This window comes from Amia ocellicauda, unplaced genomic scaffold, assembly GCF_036373705.1.
Source record: "Amia ocellicauda isolate fAmiCal2 unplaced genomic scaffold, fAmiCal2.hap1 HAP1_SCAFFOLD_376, whole genome shotgun sequence".
NCBI lineage: Eukaryota > Metazoa > Chordata > Actinopteri > Amiiformes > Amiidae > Amia > Amia ocellicauda.
This window is the reverse complement of record NW_027102948.1, coordinates 5,695-15,308: the sequence shown is the minus strand read 5'-3', so window position 1 is coordinate 15,308 and position 9,614 is coordinate 5,695. Positions and strand designations below refer to the sequence as shown.

The following is a 9,614-nucleotide window of genomic DNA, read 5'->3' as shown; positions in this document are numbered from 1 at the left end:
TTTACAGATGTCTAGCTTTCCTGCGGTTGATTTTCTTGCTTTCTCTTGTAGAGTATCACAGGGTGTCACTTGGCAACTGTGCAGGTATTTCTAGTTTCTCCGTCTCGGATGTAAAACTCGGATGTATTAGGTTAAATTTTTGGCCCTCACACCTCCCTTGAGAGTAATCTTAATGTACCCTCTGTCCCGTCCCCGCAGTACTAAGTTAATCAATCAACCAATCAAGTCATCATGATGATGACAAATGCAATACAAATCTAATAATTTAGATCCAACATAATAATGTATTAAATCAATTTACAGCTATTTTTCTTAAATCAACAGTTAGGCCAAGCCAAGCTCTGCTAACTCCTCCCCATGTCAGGTTATTGTGATAAAAATGCACATTGTGTTTTTGTTTGATCCTAAAGTGGTTTCATCGTAACTATTGTTTCAGGCCTCTTCCTTTATTGGCTACAGACATCCATACTGTGTCTGGATTGATGTTTGCAATAAGAGTGTCAACCAGTTCTGCCAATCCTTTTACATATATTTGTGAGTGGGTGTGTGCTATGTGCGTTTGTGCTCAGTGTATTTTATATGTGATATCTAGATTAATTAATCGAACGACAGAACACATGAGAGAGAGAGAATAATAGATTATACACGATAATCAGCCTGGCATCTTCCTTAGGGATTGTATAAAAAGGACACCATTGTGTTAACACTGAATTTGTATAATCTATTCTGATATCTTGTCTATTTTATAATAATGTATAGTTAATTTTATGATCCCCTGCTCTCTCTCTCTCTCTCTCTCTCTCTCTCTCTCTCTCTCTCTCTCTGATGAGTAATAATTTGACCGTCATAAAAAATACACGTTATATTTTATTGTTTAAGTTTAATGAAAAAGTAACAATTTAAAAACGGACACCTACAAACATAGCTTATGAAAAGCGAAATGTAACCAGTCACACATGAAATGTTTTGTTCCCGTTGCTGTAAATCATACTTGAGACATAAGAGTAATAAATACAATGCAATAAATATATACATTACAATAAATACATACAACATTAAATAAATAAAACCATAAATAAACAGTCAGTAAAAAAAGTTATTTTCGTGTTTTGAACCCTCTTGCATATTTTTAACACTGACTAAAATACTGCATACGTATATAAATATAAAAATAAGACTTTGGACCCGTTCTGTCGAGATTTAAACACCACAATCTCATAATTCACAATAAGCCTATATAGGTTGTAGACAATGAATCAAACGCTGGTCATTTCTTTCCGGATTGAAGCAGCGAGCACATTGAGCCTTTGCAGATGAATCCTCACTTGAGCCCTGATGATTTCCCAAGCCTGAGCGCTGTATGTCTGAAAGAAAACACCAAAATATATGATTATTATTATTATTATTATTATTATTATTATTATTATTATTATTATTATTAATAATAATAATAATAATAATAACAATCATATTAAAAGTAGTAGTAGTAGTAGTAGTAGTAGTAGTAGTAGTAGTAGTAGTAGGCTATTATTAGTGGTGGTGGTATTAGCTTAATCAAATTCTCCTTACCTTCTTTTTCAGGACATTTTCATTTAGTGCCTTGAAATATGGTATCAGTATCCTGTTCCTTTTCCTCGGCTGTACCTGCAACAGACAATGGTAATTATATTGGCTTTATCGTTCTAACCGGAATTATATAGTTATGTGCTTTTCCCTGTAGTGTTTTTTTCTTTATTTTTTCCCGTTGTTTTCTTGATGGACGTTACTCGCAAGGCAGAAAAAAAAACTGAAATAAACTTGGCAGTTGAATTCATTAAGACTGGAACTGATTGCCTTTAGAATTGATTGTCATTAAGGGTCTGCTTAACACAGGTGGACAAGTGGTTCTGTAGGTATGCTATACAATATGGGGTGCTTATTTGTGTTGGTGTCCCTTTTCACAGATTTTACTTAAATCTTGTTTGTTTCTCCAGATTTCGTAAATAATTAAGCCTATTTTCCACATTCATAAATATTTCACATTTTAAAATAAATACATATATATATCAGTTTTGAGTTTCACTAAATATTTAACAAAATACAAACTATGGGCTTTGAAAACTAAATATTGAAGTTTGAAACATATATTTAAATTAAATCCTCAATCTCTGACTCACAAAATCAATATTTAGTTTGTAAATACATGTTAAAATTGCAACTAAATGTTAAATATAAATATAAATGTTACATCTGCAGGTTTGCAAAATAAATATTTCGCAAACAGGCAAATGAGTCCCGCCCATCTGGTGTAGCCCACCTTAGCCATCTCTTAGCAGTAAGGCTTATTTATTTAATATTTCTGAAAAACACACTAGATCTCATTTATCTAACAAAACAAATGATTTACATTCGGCCCGATAATAAAAAGAGCACGTGTGGGTAATGAAAGCGCGACGGATTGAACGGAACGATCAGTGAATCGATGAATTTGAATTTGGGCATTTATTGGGTATGCCACACACCGACATTGTCCCGACTGCACACATTCTGTGGAACTTACACACTTCCGAAGTTCCACGGCCTGGCGATGAAGGATGATTTGAAATTCGGTCAGTTTCTGTCTGTCCCAGGTCACAGCGTCGAGATTGCCGTGGTAGAGCTTCAGGATCTGCTTCGTGGTTTCACGTATGAATGCTATTTTATCGTCCATCTGAACCAAAGACCAAAGAAGTCATTAGAGATATACCAACTCACTGATATGTTATTCTTCTGTCTGCTATTGATGTTCATCATTACCTCAACCAGGACCACAATCATAGCCAAAGTGTTAATCGTTTAAAGCATTTTTTTAGGAACACCTACCTGCGAATGAAATACATCATCGTATGTCTTATGTGGGAATGGGACGATCACTCCGTCATGCACCAGCTCTCCACCCTGTAAAGCGAAACAATTGAGGAAAAAAAGTTTGCCTGTAATTCATGTATTTCGCACATCGACTGCGGCTAAGATACAGGAGAAACTTCATACCAAATGCGTGTTGCAGTGGTGAAAACGTTCAAGCGTGTAAAGTTGATATATGGCTGTATCCATGATTCAAATCTATTCATTGAACATATGTATTCACAAAAGTTGGATAGTGACAGCTAAACGCTTGAAATTAGCACGAATTCTTTTAACGAAAGGTATCAGTGGTAAGAGGCCACTTCACGGTTTCTACTTAATTGAAGCAAAACATATTTCCCCGTAAGAGGTGTGGCACTGTCATTATTGCTCTAGCACTGTGACTAAATGTAGTGTTAAGCAGCTGCTTGGCACTTGACAGATTCATGGAAATCTTCTGAACTCACCATCTCTCTGATCAGGCTCAGCGACTCTCTGCTCACAATGTCGTACCTATACTGAATCCAAGTGCATCCCAGAGTAAGATCCAGCGCGGAGAGAATAAGGGTTATACACTTCCAAAAACTCCTGGCCTCCATAGCGCCGCGTCTTGTCTTCTTAATGGACACTGGACTGTGATTGATCAGTAGTCAATGCACTCGACTGGAAAGCTAACGAACTCTTTTGACTTCGAGAACAGTTCGCATTGAGAATAAGATCCTGCCTTATGTACATGGAGAGAGAGTGAAGTATGAAAAGCAAAAACGCAGGGAATTCCCATGTTCTGTGCTTTATTCTTACGGATACAGACGAGTAGGTCTGTATTAATTAAATGAATTAAATTTATACATCTCATCCCAGAATATGCATGTATTTATATCAATATGTATATTATAATTCTATGTAGTTATTATTTATGTTTTTCAATTGTAGTTAACATTTTCATCCTGTTTAGCTTTAGACTCGCAAGATACTAGGCTAATACTGCAAACAGGCTAATGTGAGCTTCACAGCTATACAGGCAGACTTTATAGAAGACATTTTTCGTTCTTTTCTGATCAAATAACTGACAAAACATGTAATTTCAACTTGGCTGTTACTCTTTTTTTTCTTAGCAGACACCCATATCCAGGGTGACTGACAATTGTTACATTAAATCACATTAGTTTTACTTTTTACCCATTTACACAGCTGGGCATTTACTGGAGCAATGTAAGTAAGGTGCCTTGCTCGAGGGTACAGCAGCAGTGCCCTAACCTGCGATTGAGACCACAACCCTCCGCTCCAGAGTCCAGAGCCCTGACCTCTACTCCACACTACTGCTGTTATCCCATTCTGATCCATACATCAGATTTCATTCATCTAATCAGATTTCATCTTTATGCATAAAATCTTGAATTATCAGATGGATTTAAGAAGCCGGCAAAATTCTCTTCTGAAATTCTTCCACAGTGTAAAAAAAAGAAAAACTAACCATCTAAATAAAAATGCATACATATATGCATACAGACATGCATACAATCATACATGCATGTGTATCTGGATACAAAGTTCCCAATTAATTCGTGCATATCGCTCTACGTCATTGTTTTGTATTCCCTGCTATGTGATACCGTGTGTTAATAGACCAATGTTAAGAGAATCACGTTTTATTGTAATTACATTGGATCGCAATCTTACATCTTTAACCAGTTTATTTTTCGATTCCATAGATTTCTTTAAAAAGTTAAATTTTGTCTCGAAATCCAGCGTGGAGGATTACCTAACAGCAATGTTTAAACTGAAAACGGAAAACTGCATGCTGTTATGTTCCGGTGGCTGGGAATCCTGTCTTCCCCTTTCCCTTTCTCTCGTCCATTTCAATCTATGACGTAGTGCTTTCGCTTTCACTGCGCTGATGCAATTCACCAAAGTGAAAGCTGCTCTTCACTTGACAGAGATGTTGAAGGACTCTAGCATGCAGAGGGCTTCCCCTGAAAAGTATTCATGATGCCATGAAGAAGATGGCAATACTAATAAATAATAATAACGTTAATGATGGTGTTATGATTAGTTGCTAAGGCTAATATGTGTAAAAAGCCGACAGTACAGCAAATCCTGTCATTGCTTTTCGTAGGTGCATCAGAGCTGTTCAGAGTACTGATAAAGGCACAGGCTGAGCTTGCATATTACAATTTCTTTTAAATGTAATTTCTGAATCTATTGATTTACGAATTTATCTCAATAAACACTGATACAAGTATTTCCAGGGTGCTTTTGAAGAGGAAATATGTCTAGTATAAAACAAGAACAACAACACAAGAGCATTCAGAAAGTTAAAGTATATAAAAACACATATTTTATTTGAAACAATAACAAATACAATTGATTTGATCAGGTAGCAGTAAAAAAATATTATTTAAAATTCTTATTTTTTGGCACAAGCATTAAATACACAGCATGACTTAATACGTAAGTCAAATAATTAAATAAATAAATAAATAAATAAATAATCAATAAATAATCCATAAAAATACAGTTCTCTCAAATACCTATATCTAAATCATACATTTACAAAGCATTTCACATAACAGCAGCATTTTTAAAGATCATTCCTTCTTGTAAACACAGAACAGTTGCATACACAGTACAAACTGCATCCATTTTCTTCTCTCCAAAAAACATAATACTAGAAACCACAGAAATACAATCAATACCAAAATGTAGCATTAAAAATAGTGTCATTAAATACTTTGAGCAAAAACGAGCATATAGAAATTGCTTCACACAACATTATTCAAGTAAAGTATACATAACTACACACTGCAGAATCAATAATATGAAACTTTCACGTGTAATTCACAAAGTCCAATGCAGCAATATTTGTTGTTTTTTCATTCCTTGTCCTTGGGTTCTCAAAATGTTAATCCTGCAAAATGTTAATTAAGTGTTTTTCAGCTTTGGGCAGTGCTCTTGTCTCTCCTTATGGATACAGCCAGTAAATCCAGTCTTTGCAGGTGACGCCACACAAGAGTCCTGACAACCTCCCAGGCATGAGACCGGTCCTGTAAGACCAAACAACATCACATCAGCAGAGGGTATATATATATACACTCACCTAAAGGATTATTAGGAACACCATACTAATACTGTGTTGGACCCCCTTTCGCCTTCAGAACTGCCTTAATTCTACGTGGCATTGATTCAACAAGGTGCTGAAAGCATTCTTTAGAAATGTTGGCCCATATTGATAGGATAGCATCTTGCAGTTGATGGAGATTTGTGGGATGCACATCCAGGGCACGAAGCTCCCGTTCCACCACATCCCAAAGATGCTCTATTGGGTTGAGATCTCGTGACTGTGGGGGCCAGTTTAGTACAGTGAACTCATTGTCATGTTCAAGAAACCAATTTGAAATGATTCGACCTTTGTGACATGGTGCATTATCCTGCTGGAAGTAGCCATCAGAGGATGGGTACATGGTGGTCATAAAGGGATGGACATGGTCAGAAACAATGCTCAGGTAGGCCGTGGCATTTAAAACGATGCCCAATTGGCACTAAGGGGCCTAAAGTGTGCCAAGAAAACATCCCCCACACCATTACACCACCACCACCAGCCTGCACAGTGGTAACAAGGCATGATGGATCCATGTTCTCATTCTGTTTACGCCAAATTCTGACTCTACCATCTGAATGTCTCAACAGAAATCGAGACTCATCAGACCAGGCAACATTTTTCCAGTCTTCAACTGTCCAATTTTGGTGAGCTTGTGCAAATTGTAGCCTCTTTTTCCTATTTGTAGTGGAGATGAGTGGTACCCGGTGGGGTCTTCTGCTGTTGTAGCCCATCCACCTCAAGGTTGTACGTGTTGTGGCTTCACAAATGCTTTGCTGCATACCTCGGTTGTAACGAGTGGTTATTTCAGTCAAAGTTGCTCTTCTATCAGCTTGAATCAGTCGGCCCATTCTCCTCTGACCTCTAGCATCAAGGCATTTTCGCCCACAGGACTGCCGCATACTTGATGTTTTTCCCATTTCACACCATTCTTTGTAAACCCTAGACATGGTTGTGCGTGAAAATCCCAGTAACTGAGCAGATTGTGAAATACTCAGACCGGCCCGTCTGGCACCAACAACCATGCCACGCTCAACATTTCTTAAATCACCTTTCTTTCCCATTCAGACATTCAGTTTGGAGTTCAGGAGATTGTCTTGACCAGGACCACACCCCTAAATGCATTGAAGCAACTGCCATGTGATTGGTTGATTAGTTAATTGCATTAATGAGAAATTGAACAGGTGTTCCTAATAATCCTTTAGGTGAGTGTATATATATATAGGCACACTGCATTTGCTTTGAGTGCCATACTGAGTATAAAATGCTTGAATGAGAAGGTTTTTCTTTTACTTTAGAGGATTTCTCTGAATGGAAGATTAAAGCCGTTATATCAACAATCGTACTGATTAGTTCAGTGCTCTTTTAACAGGCCCAGAGTAAATCAGAGCCATTGGCAAATTACAAATCTGCTATTTGGTGGCAGGAATTATTTGATTTATTGTCATTAGAAGTCTGTAAATAGCTTACATCCATAATACAGAATACACACGTTTACAATCGGTGGATAGCTCAATTCTATTATTATTATTATCATTATTATTATAATTTTATTCAGTCTGATCGTGGTTTATACATGATGTAAGAGAAGCTTAGAAATTACTTCTCACATACCTTGCTTTTTAAAAGGTTTTCCACATCCTTAAAATGGCGGTTGATTTTCTTGCTTTCTTTCCTAGAGGATCGCAGGGTGTCGGATTTCATGGTCTTCCTCTACATTACAAAGAAATACATTTCATTACAATCAGTTCTGTGGGTGCGCAGCACTTCCTAGAGCATCTCGGTGTAGCCTGGTGCTGCGTGCTAAAGGCCCAGATAAAGAGTGTTCCATTACAGGGGAAGCTAGATATCGGAAACTTCATTTTCAGTGTCAGAAGCAGGTGTATTTAGTCTAAAGGCCTAGTCAGTGATTTAATTTGTACTTATAAAACTTCTCTTTGATTCTTAATATCTTACTCTGTAAGATGTTCGTGTTGCCTTCCTATTGTCAGTAATTGGCTTATCATAGCCCACAGCGTCCAAAACAATTCACCACTGTGTTTATGAGCAAAAGTCAAACTTGAGCAGCAGGCCTACTCACACACTGGTCCAGCTCCAGGTCCTGGCGGTGCAGGTCGAGCTGAAACATTTCCAGTTTGATGGCATCCCAGTTCACGGCATCCGTATTGCCACTGTACAGGTGTCTTATGTGACTGATGACTTCGTGGATAAACATGATCTTCTCCTCACTCTGTTTAAAAAAAAATGACAAGAACATTGTTTTACTGACTTCTGTGTTTCATCCACGCTGGTCTGCCTTCTTGAGGACATTTCTTAAATGGTTAATTGTAATTCTATTTCAAAAGATAAGAAGCGTTCAGAACAGTTCTTACCTTAAAATCTCCAGCGTTTTTGTATGATTTGATGGGGAAGGGAACAGCCATTCTGTCATGCACTAGCTCACCGCCCTGAAACAGAATAAGAAAAACCATATATTATTATTATTATTATTATTATTATTATTATTATTATTATTATTATTAGGCCCAGTGTTCATCATTATCATCATCATTCAAACAGATGAAGATGCTTTGATTAAGTTTTTGTGATGTTAAAAAAATGAAATGTAGCTGATGTTGTTTTCCATCTAACAAAAAGCTATCTAATATTAATCCCATCCCACTGAAATAGTCTTTTAATATTCTAATCAAGCTGCAAAACGATAAGGTCTTCGGGTTTTCCATCATCACGTTTTTGATTTACTTCATTGAAGCCCTGGATGTGTTGCACAATAAAGGTTCATTTGATCGTTAAGCACTAGCTGGCAGGACTGAAAGATCGTTTGCTCTCAGGAGGACCAGAGTCGAAAAGCCGTCTCCTGCAGTGGCACTATAATACAATAGCGCATCCCATTGCAGAGAAAGACTTACCATCTCTCTGAGTAGAGACAGGGTTTCCTCACTCACACGTCCGAAATTGTAATGAACCCACTTGCATCCAAGAGAGAGCTCCTGGCTGCACAGAAGGATAAAAACACACGCCCAGGTCTTCATAGTTGCTGTTCCCGTGCTTCGGTGGATATGCTATCCTGAAGAGTGCCTGGATGACAGAGAACGGCTTTTTCCACACTAACCGATTCCGAAACAAAGTATTGCGCTGCCAGGGCGGATTTTGCTCGCTCTTCTCGGTGTCTTCTGCGTGCTATTGGTGTGCATGCTGTTGTCCTGCAGGTGTATTCAGATTATATACCGAGGTGTAGTAGCCTATGTTTAAAAAGCGAAAGGTAGGTGGGAACTTCCCCACTGGAACTTTTCCTGTGTAACTTTCAGCTTCTGAGCTGCCGCTGGCGGACAATGTCTCTGCTCGAGTCTGAAGACTTTAGCAGTTGAAGTGTGTTGTGTTGATAGACTTGATTTGATCGCTTGTTCACCTTTGTCTTTCTGTGCCCTTTTTGTTTTTGGTGACGGTGCATGCCGGTGCCTGATGTCCAGACCATGTTTCAATGACACCCTTGCTGCTTCGGAACCGCAACTTTACAGTGGAAATGCTGTTGGGATATTGTAGTGTAACAGATCACAGACGGTGTTGTATCATGTCATGTTGTATCTCTTCGCCGCTCTGTCCGAATATACCTCTCCTCTCATACCCTGCAGTCAAGATAAGGCTTTGGCATAAA

General features: G+C 37.9%; 2 protein-coding genes across 2 annotated transcripts; both read right to left on the bottom strand.

Annotated features, from left to right (window-relative positions):
* Positions 1–1,256: 1,256 nt before the first annotated feature.
* On the bottom strand, positions 1,257–3,461 carry LOC136733848 (interferon a3-like). The gene is made up of 5 exons (XM_066697883.1): positions 3,330–3,461; positions 2,842–2,916; positions 2,540–2,689; positions 1,570–1,644; positions 1,257–1,364 (listed from the first exon to the last, which is right to left on the bottom strand). Exons 1-5 carry the CDS (start codon positions 3,459–3,461, stop codon positions 1,257–1,259), a joined length of 540 nt encoding a protein of 179 aa, XP_066553980.1.
* Positions 3,462–5,388: 1,927 nt separating this feature from the next.
* On the bottom strand, positions 5,389–8,991 carry LOC136733847 (interferon a3-like). The gene is made up of 5 exons (XM_066697882.1): positions 8,869–8,991; positions 8,332–8,406; positions 8,040–8,189; positions 7,574–7,672; positions 5,389–5,906 (listed from the first exon to the last, which is right to left on the bottom strand). The coding sequence occupies exons 1-5, from the start codon at positions 8,989–8,991 to the stop codon at positions 5,796–5,798; spliced, it is 558 nt and encodes a 185-aa protein (XP_066553979.1). The 3' UTR covers positions 5,389–5,795.
* Positions 8,992–9,614: the final 623 nt, after the last annotated feature.

What these genes read in the sequence shown, in the direction of transcription:
- LOC136733848 (XM_066697883.1), bottom strand. Translation starts at nt 3,461, where the DNA reads ATGGAGGCCAGGAGTTTTTGGAAGTGTATAACCCTTATTCTCTCCGCG. An exon ending in ATGATGTATTTCATTCGCAG is followed by an intron (nt 2,690 to 2,841) that starts GTAGGTGTTCCT and finishes TCTTTGGTTCAG; the next exon opens with ATGGACGATAAAATAGCATT. An exon ending in AAAATGTCCTGAAAAAGAAG is followed by an intron (nt 1,365 to 1,569) that starts GTAAGGAGAATT and finishes GTTTTCTTTCAG; the next exon opens with ACATACAGCGCTCAGGCTTG.
- LOC136733847 (XM_066697882.1), bottom strand. Translation starts at nt 8,991, where the DNA reads ATGAAGACCTGGGCGTGTGTTTTTATCCTTCTGTGCAGCCAGGAGCTC. An exon ending in AAAACGCTGGAGATTTTAAG is followed by an intron (nt 8,190 to 8,331) that starts GTAAGAACTGTT and finishes TTTTTTAAACAG; the next exon opens with AGTGAGGAGAAGATCATGTT. An exon ending in ACCTGGAGCTGGACCAGTGT is followed by an intron (nt 7,673 to 8,039) that starts GTGAGTAGGCCT and finishes TTTGTAATGTAG; the next exon opens with AGGAAGACCATGAAATCCGA.